Genomic DNA, 17322 nt, shown 5'->3' with positions numbered 1-17322 from the left:
TCTCCCCCTGCAGCAGACAGCAGCTCTGAGCTGGGCTCTCTGCTCCGACATGTGGTTCTGCTGTTGGAGATGCATGGCTGTGTGAACCCGGCCTCGACCATGGCTTCCTCCCTGGGGTCTGGCCTCACCCTTGGCCTTCTAGCTCCTGGGTGAAAGCGACTTCAACTCTGACCTTCAGGGAAGCTCCCAGAGGGTGCTGCTGAGGGGGTGAGGGTGGTCTTGGGTCTCTAAACCACATCCTGGCCTGAGAGAGGGGTGAGACCACCCATTCCTCAGGCTGGAGAAGGCTTAGGCTCACAGGGCCCCTCTGGGCATAGCCAGGGCCAGCCCAGCCCAAGCACTAAGGGCAGGCTGTAGTTCAGGGACTGCCTCTGGCTACTTTCTGCAGCTGAACCCAGGGGTTGCCCCTTCCTGCCTGGGAGACCCTTGGGAAGACAAAGAAGCTCCTGTCCCCAGAGAGCAGGAAGTGGAGAGCAGACAAGCCTGTGTGCACAGGGTGCCTGGGCAGGGAGTGTGAGGAAGCAGCTGTGGGGTAACCTTCCCCAGGGCTGCTCAGACCTACCACTGTCCCTTCACCTGAACAAGTGGTCCCTGTGCAAATGGCCCCTGAGCAACAAGCTCCTGACTTTCCAGAATCCTCACTGGGACTCCTGGGCGCTCAAGTGAGCTAGTGAGTAATGAGTGCCACCCTGTGTGGACCCTGGGGCGTGGTGCTGACATGGCATGCTGGGCCCCGGTGTCCCTCAGGGTTCTGTAGAGGTGTCTGCTGCAGCCTCCTGCCTGGCCTACCTGGTTCATTTTGGGCAGATCCTGGATGGTCTCCTTCTGAGCCTCTCCCTCCTTGGCCCACATGCGAAGGTAGAGTCGGTAGTCTGGGGGGCTGGTCCCCTTCTCCTCTGTGAGTCAGGAGGAAAAGACATTAATCTCGGCCTGTCATGACAGAAAGAGGGCTTGAGCTTGGGGTCAGGGGGTGGGATGGGCCCTGTTACAAAGCACCTGCATCTGGGGAGGTGCTGATGGGGAGAATGCCCTGAAGAAGGGATGGCTCAATGGGATGAGGATGGTCCTGAGGCTGTGTTCTAGGCTGTGAGAGGTTGGCCTGAGGAGGTGAGAACTTCACAGGGGACACCAGGCATCACAGGGGACAGCAGGGCCTCCAGCCAAGGTCACTGACCTTCAGGGCATGCCTGTCAACTGGGTGCCAGGCAGTGGGGGAGCTTTGCAGAAGTGACTGGGGATGGACACAGCCCACATGAAACCCCAGACCTCAGCCCTGAGACCCTGACTGGCCGTCAGGGCAGAATGGCCTGTACCTGCTCGCTTTTCTTGGGTATCCTCGCTTCTGCTTCCTTCCCGATCTTCCTGTGGTAGTGCCTCTGCCAACCAGGAAATAACAACATGGAGCACATTCTTCTCCAGCTGGGACTGCAGCCCACCTCTGCCGAGGTCCAGCCTGTGCTTGTGCGGGAGCAGCCCCGGGTTCTGGTTCCCTGCACGGAGCCTCCTGCTTTGGCCTGACCCTGGGCTCTGCCCTCCGGCACCACCGTCAAGGAGGGCCTGGGCATTTCCCCACTTGATCACTGAAAGCAGCAGCAGCTGTATCCCACTCCGTTTTTTTTTTCTTTTTCCAGAGGACTACAAGTCTCCCCTATATGCAAACAGCAATGCGGTGTGATGGACAAGCCTGAGAACTGATGAATCCTGTGGTTTTGTTAGGAAAAGGTCACGTGTGTGGGATCACACCTATGACAGTTACACCGGGAGGGAAGAAACTTGACAGACATGAACCCTGTGCTCAGCACATCCGCTGGAGGAGGACCACACTGTGCGGTTCACGTGTGAACATGAACCTGGGGAGGAACAAGCTGCCCTGGTCTCCCAGGCCTGCTGCCAGAAGACAGGCGAGGACAGAAGTAGCCCAGCCCTCAACTGCCTCAGTGAGCGTGGGTGACAGTGCAGGGCCTGGGGTGCTGTGGGGTCTGAGGTCAGGGTTCTGCACCCAGAAGCACACAGCACAAGCTTAAAGCTTCCCAGGTTGCCCAGGGTCCGTGTGTAACAGGAAGCACACCTGCTGCTTTGGCCTGTTATTGGAAGCCAAGGCCCTCCGGGTCTGTGAGCTAAGCCTTCACGGTCAGCAGGACCTGTGGGTCCTTCGACACACACACACTATTTGTTTCCCCTTTGGGCCTGCCACATGACGTCACAGCACAGCATGGTCGCCAGCCGTGTCATCAAGTCCTGGGGTCCAGGAGGCACTTGGCAGCCTGTGCTTTATACTTTAAATGCAGTGTGAGGATAAGGATGGGTTCTAATGGCTCAACATCCGTATTTCTTCTCCACAAAGCAGTGTTTTGTGCTTTCTGAGGAGAGCATCTGCCCCACCCTGCCCGGCTTCCCCTGGTCCCTGTGGTCTGTTTCCCGCGGTTGCAGTGACCACCCCTGCTTTTCCTTCCTCTGCCTATGCTGACCCATGGCCCTGTGCATGTCCTCACCTGCTAACCACCCCACAGCAGGACACACGTGCCAGTGGTAGAGTCTGCCAGGCCTGGGAGCCTTGGGGCAGGAGTGGGGATGGGGGTGTGAGGGGATGCTGCCACCCATAGCCAAGGGAGCCTTCCTGTGCTCCGGGCACTGACCTTGAGCCTCCCAGGGCAGGAAAAGATCCAGATCAGAGGCCAGAGGAGATGCTGGGAGGACAGCATAGGAGCAGGAGGGCAGAGGGAGGAGGAGCCGAGATCCAAGAAGACAGACACAAGAGAAACAGGAGTGAGATCACTGCCTGCCCACAGGGACACCTGGCTGCAGGAAGCCAGGGTGGACCCCAGCTTGAGACCCCTCTCAGGACACCCCAATGCCCCCAGCCCCCCAGCTGGAAGCCTCAGGGAGCCACTCACTTCTGAGGAGCTGTCTTCCGTGAAATAGTGGGTGGCCTCCAGGGCTGACTCGGCTTCCTCAGAGTTTAGGGCTGCACTCCGAGATGGGTAGAGTGAGAGTCTCACCTAGAGCAAGCATCCCAGCTCCTGGGCAGACCGCACCTGCCCTTTCCCGCTGGACCGGCCTGACCATTCCTGGACACCCTCCCCCTGCCACCATGACCCGTGTGGCAGTTTTAAGGCTGACTGGCTTGGATTATTTGCTACTTTCTGATTCTTAGGTGAGTTTGTAAACACCCAGTGTCTTTCAGGTTAAAGTGCAATCAGTGCCTCATACAATCCAGGGGTGTGGGGGCACGTGCTCACCTGGGGGAAGGTGCAGCTTGTAGAGCACCTTGAGCTTTTCAGTCATGTCCCCGTGGTACATCCCGCCTGTGGGAGAAGGCAGGAGGAGGGCATGATGAGAGGGGCTCCCCAGGACGGTGCAGGCTCCAGGGGGCTGGGACAGGACCTCCTCACAGCTGCAGAGGGCCCGGGAGCCAGTCTCAGGCTTCCTCAGAGTTATCGCCAGGCCAGCTCAGCCTTCCCTGCGGCCAGCTGCCCCAGCCCCACAAGGGAGGGAAGGACAGACTGGCCAGGGATGCCATGGGAAAAGGCCAAGGCAGGGTCAGGCCCCTGGAGGCACTCACTTTTGTTTTGGAGCATAGTTTTAAGATGTGTATATCTTTAAAATAGAAAGGCAGATTTACCAGAGAGAAGGAACAGAGAGAAGAAGATCTTCCATCCATTGGTTCCCTGGCTGGAGCTAAGCTGATCTGAAGGCAGGAGCCAGGAGCTTGTTCCATGTCTCCCATGTGGCTGCAGGGTCCCAAGGCCTTGGGCCATCCTTGACTGCTTTTCCCAAGCCAGAAGCAGGGAGCTGGAAGGGAAGTGGAACAGTCAGGATATAAACCAGCACCCACATAGGATCCCAGTGCATACAATGTGAGGACTTTAGCCACTGGACTATAAATCTTAATTTTTTTTTCCTTTTTGCCTAACAGTCAACGCCAACCTAACTTGAATCCAGTGCCTAACTTGAGTCAGTCTGATCATTTGGAAGAAAGGTTCCCTTGTCCTGGGGCTACTGAGGGGACAGCGTGTCCCTGGAGATGCAGACAGCCATGGACTCTGCAGGAAGCGCAGTTCAGAGAACATCAGAGGGTGAGAGAGTGTACAACACTGCATCTGAGTCCCTGGATCCAGCCAGGCCTGACACTGTCTCCCTCAACTCTGCAGTTCCTTGAGCCCATGAACTTCTGCTGTAAGCTGCCTTGTGCTTTCTAAGGGAGTGTTCTGCCTAAACTCCAACAAGGCTTAACTTCTACCACTGCGACTTCACAGCAAGTGCATGCACGGATGCTTCCAAACCCCTTCTCTTCCGGCAGGAACCTCTGTGCTGAGGATGCTCTAGGAAGACAAGGTCACAGTTACAGGTCCTGTCCTTGTTCTCGGCTCTTACCTTAAACACCATGTAAAGGTCTTCCAGCTCTTCAGTGGAGAAGCCAGTGTCCCCAGGTATGGCTCGGACCTAGAAGAAAGAGACAGGCTGGGCTGAGGGACTCTCAAGTGCCTGTTGCAGCAGGAGACAGATTGTCACAGGGACCAGGGCAAAGGCACGAGCTGCCCCTCAGTGTGGCAAGTCGGCCATCCCACTGAGGGCAGGGCCTTGCCCTGCTGGCCTCTCACCACCCAGCCTGCCACTCAGTGCAAGCTCCCTGAGGTCTGTGCCCTAGTGGGCTGAGAGTGGGGGACATGGGACATTGTTTAGTTCCTCCTGTCTGGACCTCTGCTGTGACCCAGGTGCCAGCTCTTGGGAAGGGGTCCTGAAACCACCAGCCAGCTGCTCTCAGTCAGCTGGAGCCATCCGTTTCTGTCACTTGTGACCTCAGAGTGTCTGAAAGGTTTGTGGGGGGCACTGGGGAAGTGGGAACGAGGTTGGCAGTCAAGAGACCATGAGTAGATCCTGTGGCAGGGGCACCTGCACCCATCCAGGGATGCGGAGGATGAAGGCTGGAGGCAGAGGCACGGCACGCAGGTGCTCAGAGGGCAGCTGTGGGATGCTCGGGGCGAGGGGAGGGGACATGTGGGAGACAGAGGGTGCTATGCTTTGGGGGAACGGGGCTTCAGACAGGCTTCCCACTGGCCCATCTGGGAGCAGAATAAAACGACCATGTCCTCTCCCCGCCATGCCCCTGCCTGGTCCCACACATCCTAATGCTGACACTGGTGGTGAGGCAGCAGGGGAGTGTGCGTCCTGCCCCACAGACAGGCCTGAGTGGGAGCCCCCCACGCCCACATACCACGCTCCTCTTGGCTGTGTCCTCCAAGCACTGGATCACTTTCAGCCTGTTTAAACCGCATCTGTTCAGTGTCGCTGGCCCGCAGGATGCTGAATTTCTGCAGGCAGGTGGGGATGATTAGGTGAGACAATGCACAGCCACGGGGTGCAGGGCTGTCACCCCCCGCACCTCCCCACTGAGTGCTGACCTCATAGGAGGCTTTGAGGAGGTCAAAGATGTCTGTCTGTGTGGGAGGCTCGTCTCCACTGGTCAGCAAGGCATGGAGGTGTGGCACTGGTGGGGAAGTACTCTGCTCATTGACCACATTGTCCAGACATCTGTGTGGGCAAGGGGTCAGACATCGAGACCACTCATAGTTATGGCAGACCCTCCAGGAGGATAGAGTGTGCCCCAGCAGACATCCTGGAAAATCAGGGAGCTCCCCTCAGGCCTCAGCCCCTCCTCGCATTAGGCTCTGCACATGGAAGGTGCCGGGCTATGTTTTAGGGCTCCATGGGCAGGGAGCCCCTTTATGTATCCAATTGGAGGGATGGTGTGCTTGTCCTGGCCACGAAGAATGAGACCAAAGGATGGAGTCTCAGGAGAGCCAGGAGGCTTCTGCTGTGGCCGTGTGTGCAGCGGCCCAGGTAACCTGGCTTGTTTAAGGCCACACGTTGGGACCTAGCCTGGCCAGGACGCCCTGACCCCTGCTGTGGGTAGGAAATGCATGGCAAGCAAGCTGTCTGGACCTCAGGGTGGACACGCAGCTACCCAGCCCAGCTCTCTGGAGGCACCATGGCTGTCCCTGCTGTGTGGGAGCATCCCAGGACAGGGACATGGATGTGGGGAGGCTGTCAGGACTGGGCAGAACTCAGGGCAGGTCAGAAAGAGCCAGAAGGGGGCTGAGCATGGCTGACAGGCTTGACAGCCAGGTAGGCAGATGTCCACTGCTCCTCTGAATGAAAGATAAACAATTGGCATGGATGCACAAGCTCAGCCCTGGTCAGTGTCCTGCAGGATGTTGCAAGGAGACAGGAACAGAAGAATCCATGACAAGGCAGACACAGGTACATAGTAGGCGCATGTTAACCTGTGCATCCCAGAAGGAAATCTACAGGTACTTGCACAGAGGAGGAAGCATCCAGGCTGGCTCGGGGCCTCAGGTGTGACAGGCCAGGCATCAGACTCCCAGAGCAGGTCTGGTTGGGGAATGGATAGCAGTGAGCCGCGGAGGTGTAACAAGACTGCTTGGAGGACAGAGTTGCCGTTGTTACTGCATGGTTTTGGTGTGGTGTACCCTCAGAATCTTTCCCTGAACGCGTCTGAGCAGTAGCTCTCTAGTCAGACCACCCACTGTGCTACTTCCTCCCAGCATTTGGCCTGTGAAGACACAGGTCAAACAGATCCATGTCTCACATCACAGTGTTACAGTGTTAGGCTTGGCACCTGGCTCCAGCTGCATATTCTTGCTTCCTGCTAATGTGATTATTGGGATACAATGGTGATGGCACAAGCAGCTGTTTTTCTGCAACCCGGATGGGAGATCTAGGTTGAGTTACTGCTTCCTGGCTTTACCTGGTCTGGTCTCAGTCACTCAGAACACTGGGAAATGAACCAAGATACAGGAGATCTGTCTACCCCTGGAATTAATGTAACAGTAAACAGGAAGGAAGCTCTTCTTTGCCCCTGCATATCCCTGGGCCCAGCCATAACTGGGAACTTGTTAGGTATGGTCACTTGATGTTAACTGAGTAAGAACCAGGACTGGCACAGAGCAGGGTAGAGAAGCTGAGCACGTTCACCTGCCCAAGATGGTCATGGCCTCGCCCTCGTCATTGCAGCCGAGCAGCTGCTCCATGTTGGCATCCAGGATGGCCAGGGCCACCTGCAGGACCACCTTGATGCCCTCGTAGAAGAAGCAGTCAACAATGACCACGGCGCTCTCGAACGGCATGACGCTGAGGAAGAGGGTCAGGAACCATGAGAGCGAGATGCTGGAGATCACGCCCAGCTCCTGCATCTTCTCTGACAGCTGGGGCAGGAAGTCTCTTGTGAGTTCTTCAAAAATGCCTTGGTCAATCAGGGCTCCTGTGGGGAGTGGGTACGAGCTGAACGGTGAGTCAGTCCCATGGCTTCTGGTGGGCCCTCATGGGGAATGAATGCTGGGGTCTGAGGCCCCATTCATCACCACCCACCAGTCCCACTATGGTGAGGGCTGTCAGGTCAATGGAGAAAACAAGAAGCAATAGGTCTTTATTTTTCCTACAGTTTCAGTGCATTCCTCTCTCTGTACGTCCCCTTGGGGAGGGCACTGATTTCTCCATGAAAGCATCAGAATCAGACTGCCTGTGAATAGCCCAGTCCCAGAGGACTCAGAGTGGCAACTCCAGAATGCTTGCGGCAGTGGAAGGGCAGTGGAGGCAGCTGAGCATGGCACACAGTTACATGCACTTCAAAGGCTGGGTTTGCACAGTTCAGAGACATGCTGGATGTGTGTTTGTAGTAGCTGCAACTGAGTGACAAATGTGTGGGGGTGCGCCACACTCTCTGGTTTTCATGTTTGGAATCTCTCATAATAGAGAGGTTTACATGAAGTTCGATGGATGGGCATTCAGACTTGCGGTGGACTTTCACCAGTTCCTGAGGGTGGCACAGCTGCACAGCTTCTGGCTGGCAGTGATGTGGGAAGCCATACATGGGCTGGCAAGAGTGTGGACCCTGCAGGCAGAGGTCTGGGTGCTCTCTCCCTTCCTAGTGGTGCTTGCTAGCTCATTTGCAGCACAGGCTGGACAGACTACAGGAGGCTTGGGAGGCTCCCAGCCTGGGGCAAGGCTGTCCCCTTCAGTAAGGGAGCCCCTTGAACCACTCACCCACCACCCTGGTGTTGTAGTAGTCGGGCAGCATGCGCTTGCACAGGGCCACCAGGAGCCAGAAGGCCTCCTCCTCGCTGCCGTAGAGCAGGAGCACTGAGGTCACGATGTTCATCGCCTGCTGGGCACAGGGATGGTGAGTAGGCCAACAGGCACGATGTCCTCTCCCTGACAACAGGCCAGCCCCTCGAGGAGAAACCATCCTCGCCCCAATCTGGGAAACTGGCCAGAAGGCAATTTTCAGGAAATGAACTTGACAGAGCTTCAGCTTGGCCTTGGATGTCAGCACAGAACACTTCTGGGCAGGAGTGGCTGCAGGGCCCAGCTGGGGTGGAAGCAGCTGCATGGCTGGGGGGTGGCCATTTGCTGCAGCAGGCACTCACACAGCACAGCAGCAGCTGCTAACAGACTTACGAAGAAGCAACAAAGTAGGCAAACTGGCATTTTTTGGTCTGCTTTTTTTTTTTTTAATTTGAAAGGCAGAGAGAAAGATGAAAAGAGAGAGAGAGAGGAATCTTTCCTCTACTAAATCATTTATTCAATGGTGGAGGCTGAGCCATGCCAAAGTCAGGGACTAAAAGCCTGGCCACATGGGCCGTCTTCCACATGGGGTGTGTGTGTGTGTGTGTGTGTGTGTGTGTGTGTGTGTGTGTGTGTGTGTGTGTGTGTGTGTGTGTGTCTGGCCACATGGGCCGTCTTCCACATGGGGTATGTGCATGTTTGTGTGTGTCTGTCTGCCTGGCCACACGGGCCGTCCTCCACGTAGGTTTGCGTGCGTGTGTGTGTGTGTGTGTGTCTGCCTGGCCACATGGGCCGTCTTCCACATAGGGGTGTGTGTGTGTGTGTGTGTGTGTGTGTGTGTGTGTGTGTGAGGGAGCAGTGTCCAGGCCATCTTCTGGGCCTTCCCCAGTGCAGCAGGTGAGACTCAAATCCACATTTTGCTGCAGGGCTGGCTCTCAAAGATCACCTCTCTGCAGTGGTCTCTAGTTGGTGATGTGGCACACAGAACAGGAGCTGTGGGGAGTGGGCTTCCCTGAAATCCCAGGGCAATTTTAGGCAAATAGAAATCATATGACCTGCTCAGGAAAATGTCCATTAGATTTCAAAACAAAGTTCTCAGAAATGCTAGTCAAAAATCTCAAATGATACCCACTACAACAACCAACCAGACAGAAGCCTTGGCAGGGAGCTGGAGAGGCCAGAGCCCTGGTGAATGACTGCTGGGAGGGTAGATGGCACAGCTGCTGTGAGCAGTGGAGGCTTCCACCATGGGCAGGACCATCATGTGACCGAGCAGTCCCACCTCTGGGGACACCAGCTGCTGTCAAGGCAGCAGGCAGAGCAACCCCAGTGTCCACCAGAGGACACAGGGATGAGGGAAACATGGAGCTTACATCAGAATATGACCCAGCCTTGAAAAGGAAATAGACTGGAGCTGGCATTAAAGTGAAGTGGATAAACCACCATGCCACCTGGGACACCAGTATCCCATGAGGGCACCAGTTCATGACCCAGCTGCTCTAATTCTGATCCAGCACCTTGCTAATGGCCTGGGAAAGCAGCAGCAGATTGACCAAGTACTTGGGCCCTTGTTATCCACATGGGAAACGCCGAAGCAGCTTCAAGCTCCTGGCTTCAGCCTGGCTCCACCCTGGCTGTTGTGGCCATTTGAGTAGTGAACCGGCAGATGGAAGGTCTCTTCCTCTTTCTCTTGTCTATTATTCCCTCTCTTTCTGTAACTTTGCATTTCAAATAAACAAACCTTAATAAAGAAAGAGAGAAAGAGGAAGGAAGGAAGGAGAGAGAGAAAGACAGACAGACACTGATTGGGACATGTGTAGTAGCACAGTGAGCTAAGCTGCTACCTGCCATGACGACATCCTATGTGTTCACCAGTTTAGGTCCTGGTTGCTCTACTGCTGATCCAGTTCCTTGATAATGTGCTGGCCAAGCAACAGAAAATGGCCCCTGCCACCCATGCAGGAGACTGGTGGAGTTCCTGGCTCTTTTCTTCACCCTGAACACCCAGGAGTCATTTAAGGAATAAATCAGCAGATGGAAGTACTCTCTTTCTCTCTGTAACTGCCTTTCAAACAAATAAATACGTTGTAAAATAAGATAAAAAAAAAAGATTCTGACATGTGGGACAGCATATAAGAAACCTGAGGGCACTGGCTCAGTGAGATAAGTCACTTACAAAAGGACAAACTACATGAGGTTGGAGGTCCCCAGGACAGTGAAACAGAGACAGAACAAAGGCAGCAGCAGCCAAGGGCTGTAAAGGCTGTGAGGGCTGGGGATGGAGTTACTGGTCAGTGGGTACGAGCTCCAATCTGACAGGGTGGGGAGTCCTGTGGATGGATGGGACAATGGCTGCACAGAGTGTGAATGTACTTAACATCAGCAAACCAAATGCTTAAACATGGTGCAAACGGGCCCTATGTTGAGGTACAGAGGGTCATCCCAAACTAGAATGCTGGTTCCAGTCCTGGTTGTTCTGCTTCTGATCCAGCTTCCTGCTAAGGCATCTGGGAAGGCAGCAGAGTATGGTCCAAGTACCTGGGCCCCTGCCACCCATGTGAGAGACTCAAATGGAGTTCCTGGCTCCTGGCTTTGGCTTGGCTTCAGCTCTGGCTGCTGTGGCAAGTGAGCCAGAGGATAAAAGATCTCTGCCTCTCTGTCCTTCTCTTTGTCTTTGAAGTAAAAGAATCTTTTAAAAAATGGCTAAAATGGTAAATTGTATGTATACACACACACACAATCAATCAAATGCAGGACGAAGGAACAGAAGCACATTGGAAGACAACACCTGACATGAGGATGAGATGAGTAATTGCAGCTGTTTGTAAATTACATCTGTTCTGCGACTCCTTTCTGGGGTACAGGGCACAGTCACAGGTTTGTAAGGCCCCCACACAGGTCCCACAAGCCTCTGGAGGGGGTGCAAGTGAGATGCTTTCTCTGGACTCCTCTTTACCTGGCAGTAACCAATAGTGGGGTTTCGGAAAGCGTAGGCAGTCAGAACCCGCCGGAGCGCAGCGATCCCAAGTTCGTTCTGGAAGGCGGGGTGCTCAGGCATGGAACGGTGGAGGTCTCGCTCAATCTCCTCCGTGGCCAGGCTGTACTTGCCCATGGACTTCTCCACCAGCTCAGCGTAGTAGCCAGGGTGAGTCACCATCTCATTCCAGGCCCCTGGGGAGACACAGGTGGCAGCTGTCTCTCCTACCCCTATTGGCGCTCTGGCAGCAGTAACAGGGAAACTGGAGGCAACAATGCCCTACAGAGGACAGGCAGGATTTGAGGTGGGAAGCGACCATTGCAGGGTTCAGGCAGTCGTCATGGTAGAGACTGTCTCGAGCTCCCCCCTGTGAGGAACAAGGCATCAGAGGCCTGACATGGAGCCATGACCCTGGGGTTTGCTGCCCACGATGCTTCGTGTGCCTCAGGTCCCCTTACAGAGCCAAGGCTCCGAGTGCCTGTGATGTGACGGGATGGCAGTTCCCGTTTCACTTCAGAAAGGACAGCCCTGGGCCAGAGAAGCTCAGGTAAGGAGAGCCCTGAGCCAGGGCAGTGGGCAGCAGGGCCAGGCTCACCTGAGAAGAGAAGCCACAGCTCCCCGCGCAGGCTCTCAGGGATGCCCTTCAGGACCAGCTCCCGGGTCTTGGCTGTGCGGTACATGCACATGCCACGCCCATACTCGAAGAAGTGGATGTCCCATGACTCCTCTTTCATCTTCTCTTTGGCCTGAGGGAAAAGTGAACCAGCGCATTGAGGACCCTAAGTGGGTCTCAGAGTGCTGAGACCTGGGTGACCCACCCTCCACCTCTGCTCCTGAGGCCCGTGGAAGCCTGCTATGTTCTCCACATAGCAATGGTTAGCCAGCAGGCTGCAGACTCTCCAGGGACTCCAGGTAAAGCATGGGTGGAGCTGGGCTATCACACCTCCTGTGAACGGCACCCATACACCCCCAGAGGGCAGCCTCAGCTTGTCAGCCCTAAGGGCCTGAGCCAGCCAGGAAGGCACCAAGCCAGCGGCAGACCCCTGCTTTCTCTTGAAAGGCTTGGCTGTGGACCAGGGCTGAAGGCCAGTGCCTGCAGCTCACCTCCTTGACTCCTAGGTCCTCTGTGGGCAAGTTTCTTCGGAAGAGCTTGAGCAGGCCCTGGGAGGCGGTGGGCACGTTCTGTGCACTGAAGCCCTGGTGGCCACTGAGCGGAGACGACGGGCTGGTGGGCTGTTGGTGTGTCTCCTGAGGAGCTGGGAGAAACTAGGGAATAAAAGCAGGGAAGGGAGAGCACCTAGCACCCGAGTTGCTCAAGGGGCTGCGACTTTACCTTGACCCAGAACTGGAACAGAGCGGCTGTGGGGCCCAGGGCCATACTGGAGCAGTGGGAAGCTGTGGCTACCTCCTTCACTCTCCCTTTGGCCAGCTGTCCCTGATGTAGGAAGGACACCCATTGGGGCCAGCATGATGGCTCAACAGGCTAATCCTCTGTGGTGCGAATGTCCTGTATAGGTGCCGGTTCATGTCCTGGCTGCTCCGTTTCCTATCCAGCTTTCTGCTTGTGGCCTGGGAGAGCAGTGGAGGATGGCTCAAGAGTTTGAGCCCCTGTACCCATATGAGAGACTTGAAAGAAGTTCCTGGCTTCTGCCTTCAGACCAGACTAGATCTGGCCATTGTAGCAATTTAGGGAGTAAGCCAGAGGATGGAAGAGCTCTTTGTCTCTCTTCTCTGTGATTCTACGTTTCAAATTAAGGAGAGAGAAAGAGGAGAGAGAGACAGGGAGAGAGAGACAGAGAAGAAAGAGACCCACTATGATAAGGTGGTCCCTTGTGGAGGAAATGAGTTCTGGGGATCCTGCTGAGGGGAGTCCTTCCCAGCAAAATGCAGACATGGGATAGGACATCACCAGTGGGCGGCTCCAAGGTCCCTGGGCTGTTGCTACACAAATGAAACAAAACCTGACTTGGATAGTGCATAATAATCAGGTAGGTTTCAGCCAGCCACAGGCAGCTGACTGATCAGGCCACACCCACACAAGACAGATGACTACTCTACCTTGCTTGCCCATTTCCTCTGCCAGTTCTGCATGCTGCCCTAGTCATGACCTGTTCTTTGCCCAGGTGAATTCTTCTGAATTCAGTCTGCCTGTAGCTTTTCAACACTCCCTTCTAGGGCATGACTGTCAGGCCAGGCAGCTGGGATTCCTTGTGCTGTGTTGTGTTCACTTTCCCTGCCCTGGCCTCTACGACGCACAAACCCTGCTTAGCTCCAACAGGGGACAGCTGCTGTTGGTATCTGCCCTGAGCCTCAGCCATCCTTGGACTCCCTGCTGGAACAGTGTGGACCTAGGTGGCACAAGGAGTGGCTGACAGTCAGCCTTGCCTCATCTGGTATCTGATCCCTTGGCCACAGTGAAGGCTATGTCGTGGGGACTGAGCCATGGCTGCTGGTAGTGTCTGGACAAATGCTACAAGCAGGTGGTGGCACCAGTGTCGCCACAGAGCCAAGAAATGGAGGCAGCAGGGGATGGCAGGGCAGAGGCCGGGGGATGCTGAGTCCTGAGCCAGACTGCACCTGTCAAGGTCTGCCTGTCCATCAAGTGAGGAAAGGAGTCCTCTCCTGGCCCCTATGCCCCACGATCAATCCTGTGCTCATAATGGCTCCAGATGAAGAGGCTCCCATACTGCCCTAGGCTGACTGTTGTCTGTGAAGATATCCTGAGGTTTCCATCTTCCCCTCACGGCCCCTGGGCCTGTGACCCTGGTGTGGCCTATGGTAGGCACAGCACATTCCACACTAGGTATTTTTTTTTTAAGATTTATTTTTCTTTTTATTGGAAAGGTTGATATACAGAGAGGAGAGATACAGAGGAAGATCTTCTGCCTGATGATTCACTCCCCAAGTGTCCACAACGGCTGGAACTTAGCCAATCCGAAGCCAGGAGCCTCTTCAGGTCTCCCATGCTGGCGCAGAGTCCCAAAGCTTTGGGCCGTCCTTGACTGCCTTCCCAGGCCACAGGCAGGGAGCTGGATGGGAAGCAGGGCCGCCGGGATTAGAAGCAGCGCCCATATGGGATCCCAGCACGTGCAAGGTGAGGACCTTAACCACTACACCATTGCGCAGGGCCCCCATACTAGGTATTTGCACCAACATAAGCCTAGGTCCACCTCACTGTGTGCTGTGTGCACTGCTTAATAAGGATAAAGACACAGACCTAGCACCGGCTGGGTGGGAATACGCTTGATACTCCCTGGGTCTAACCATCAACAGAGATCTGCATCATCCTATCGGGCTGCGGGCTGCTTCCCAGTACTGGAACCTACGGATACCTGCATCACCCTGTCGGGCTGCGGGCTACTTCCAGTACTGGAGCTTGGAAATTTGCCTTCCTATTGCATGCAGAGGGTGAGGGATCCTAGGGTAGTTCTAGGAAGGCACTAGGTGGACATGAGGAAGTGGGTGGAAGTCTTCCTGCATGTCTTTACAATGTCACTCTGTTTCTATAAAATGCTACTGTCAAAAAGCCTGATGACTCTCTGATTTTCCTGTCCTCATATGTGACTTGGTCTTTTTTTTTTTTTTTGACTAGCTGTACAAAGTAATTCTTAAAAAATATTTAAGGTTTGGGGCTGGTGCCATGACATAGCAGGCAAGGCCTCTGCCTATGCTGCCAGCATCTCATATGGGCACCAGTTCATGTCCTGGTTACTCCACTTCCAATCCAGTTCTGTTGGTGTGTCTGTGAAAGCAGAGGAGGATGGCTCAAGTCTCTGAGAGGCCAGGAAGAAGCTCCTGGACCAGGGCTCTGAGGAGCTGAGTATGAGCTTCAGCATTCAGATTCCACATTGCCTAGGGTCAAGGGCACTGTGGTGCCAGAGCTACCGATTTTTGTGGAGAAGCAAGACCCAGTACTGGATTTGCACGTGGACTTTGCTAATTATAAAGTGTTTCTGTAAATTCAGGTTAAGCAACAACAACAGCAATGCACTTATCTTGGTACTTGGAAGCAAGGATGCCAACGAAGATGAACAGGGTTCTGTCTATTGGACAAGGAGTCAACCTGAATCAGGCCCCTCTGATGTCAGACTAAGTTGCTAATCCATGGCATATGTGCATGGTTCATTAGGATATTAATAAGTAAGTGCTGGGACCCACATTGTACAGGCTAAGCTGCTGCCTATACTGGCATTTATATCGGAGAACTGGTTTGAGTTCTGGTTACTCTGCTTTGATCTGGGTCCCTGCTAACGTGCCCGGGAAAGCAGCAGAGGATGGCCCAAAGACTTGGGTCCCTGCCATTTATGTGGGAGACCAGGATAAAGTTCCTAGCTTCTGGCTTTGGCCTGGTCCAGCCCCAGCTATTGCAAGCATTTAAGAGAACAGTTTTCTCTCTTTTGTGCCATCTCTCTGACACTCCATCTTTCAAATAACAAGTAAAGCAATAAATAACAATTTTAAAGTAAATAAACTAGTTGGCTACACCTGGAGGAGACAATAAAACCAACGCTTTCATCATGTTGGCAACTAGTGAATAAAAGGCAATAGTAAAAGATTTATCTACCTTTCCTAGAAGCTGTGCCTTGGGGACCTCAGGAGTTAACCAGGGGTGTTTCTTCAAGGGAGTGTTTTAGCTGCCAGACAGAAGTAATCACAGGTAATAGTGTCACTGTTTTCCAAAACCCAAGAATTGGCCCCAGCTAGGCAGTGCTTCTCACTGGCTACAGAGGCAAGCAGGTGCTAGAAACCTCAGCTGAGGCAGCCTCTACTCACTGCTGCCTGCAGGTGGCGCTCTCACAGAAACCAACAGCGCCAAGGTGTGATTGAGGTTCTGTGTCACTACTCAACTGACCCACAGGAGGGAGGGGACAGAGGGGATGCAAGAGGTAAGAAGTAAATCATGGGAGATGTTGAAGCACAAACGGCCCCGATTCCTTCCTGGGAAGGATAGAGTGGAAAAAGAGAGGAGCAGCAGAAACCCTCTGGATGGAAAGGGACCAAAGAGGCCTGCCCTTCACTTGTAACACCACACAGCTGCTGTGTGAGCCCCAGTTCCAGCAATCCAACTGCAAAGAGCACAGGTGCCTCTGGGGAAAAGAAGTGTGCAATGACTCACAGGATACCTTTGATGTCACTAATGGTACTATAGCTGGGTCTTTAACAAGGAACCTTTCCCCATAAGAACCTCAGACTGAAGGACTGGCAGGGAAAATGCCATTGAACAAACCTACCATGGTTTGATGAGGATTTGGGTCTTGAACTCACGAAAGGACATTAACTCCCAGTTATATGCTAATAGTACCAAGTAGTGGAAGCCATCTGCTTGTGGTGACTAGAGGAGAGGCCTAGCAGGAGGCCCTTTGGTCACTGGGGGCATGTGGTTGGTGACAGCCCTCGGGAGAGGCTGGTTGTAACAGCAAAGTCTAGCCCAGGCTCTCTGCTTTCTGGCTCTGTACTCTGCTACCCTGAACCAATGGGGTCACTGGCTCTTGGAGCACGAAGTTCCAAAACTGTGAGCTAAACAAACCCTTTTTTAATAGGAAGTTAGTTTTACCAGGAATTTCGATGTAGCAACAAAAAGCTGATGAATGCAGAACCCAAGGAGGCCCGACCTCCACTGGTGGCCCCAGCTCTCAGTGGAGCAGAACTTCAGGGAGGGTGTAGATGGGGGAGGCTGACAGCCAGAGCATCCTCAAAGGACTGGGCATTGAGGCAGGCTGGGTGACAGTCGGGAGGACTGGGGTGTGTAGGGGGGTGCAGACAGGGACACTGGCAGTTACTGGGTGTGTGGGGTGCACCTGGGGTACTTCCAGCTCTGTCCTCGCAGCCCAAGGCCCACAGTAAGCACATCACAAGCCAGGTTCCAGCACAGAGGCTGAGGGTTGCCCTGGCCTCATCCCTGCTCCAGCATTCCTAAGGGGCCACTCTCACCTCAGAAGCTGGGTCTACAACGCTGGTCTTCCTTTCCCCAGTGCTGCCACTTGGCTGCTTGGATGGTGTTTTCTGGAGGAAGTCCGAGATTCTCTGCACTAAGAAATCGCGATCTTTCAGGTTGGCAAACAGGAAGGTCATTTTACTCTTGGTGCTGATGGACAGGGGCCTGGGTAAGACACTGGAACTGTCAGCTTTTTCAACAATGGTCACCTGAGAAGGCAGAAGCAGTCTCTTGGGTGTTTGCTGTGTGGCTGGATATGCCTTGTAGGTCCATAACTATCCTCAGGCATGTCATAGTGACAAGCTTGACTGGACCCATATGCTGA

The 17322-nt window shown here is 54.3% G+C and overlaps 1 protein-coding gene across 1 annotated transcript in view; it reads right to left on the bottom strand.

Annotated features, from left to right (window-relative positions):
* Positions 1–17322, bottom strand: part of LOC121166843 (TBC1 domain family member 9B-like) — a 40910-nt gene that overhangs the window by 1033 nt on the left and 22555 nt on the right. Inside the window, 16 exon segments of the mRNA XM_040996148.1 lie at positions 790–896; positions 1314–1376; positions 2637–2687; positions 2891–2965; positions 3240–3450; positions 3766–3792; positions 4375–4443; positions 5216–5264; positions 5266–5312; positions 5403–5532; positions 6997–7282; positions 8065–8182; positions 11042–11256; positions 11658–11808; positions 12167–12328; positions 16994–17206. Coding sequence (XP_040852082.1) covers positions 790–896; positions 1314–1376; positions 2637–2687; positions 2891–2965; positions 3240–3450; positions 3766–3792; positions 4375–4443; positions 5216–5264; positions 5266–5312; positions 5403–5532; positions 6997–7282; positions 8065–8182; positions 11042–11256; positions 11658–11808; positions 12167–12328; positions 16994–17206 — 1974 coding nt within the window.

Source organism: Ochotona curzoniae, unplaced genomic scaffold, assembly GCF_017591425.1.
Source record: "Ochotona curzoniae isolate NIBS_2020 unplaced genomic scaffold, NIBS_Ocur_1.0 contig_1081, whole genome shotgun sequence".
NCBI lineage: Eukaryota > Metazoa > Chordata > Mammalia > Lagomorpha > Ochotonidae > Ochotona > Ochotona curzoniae.
This window is presented reverse-complemented; position numbering and strand designations above follow the sequence as displayed.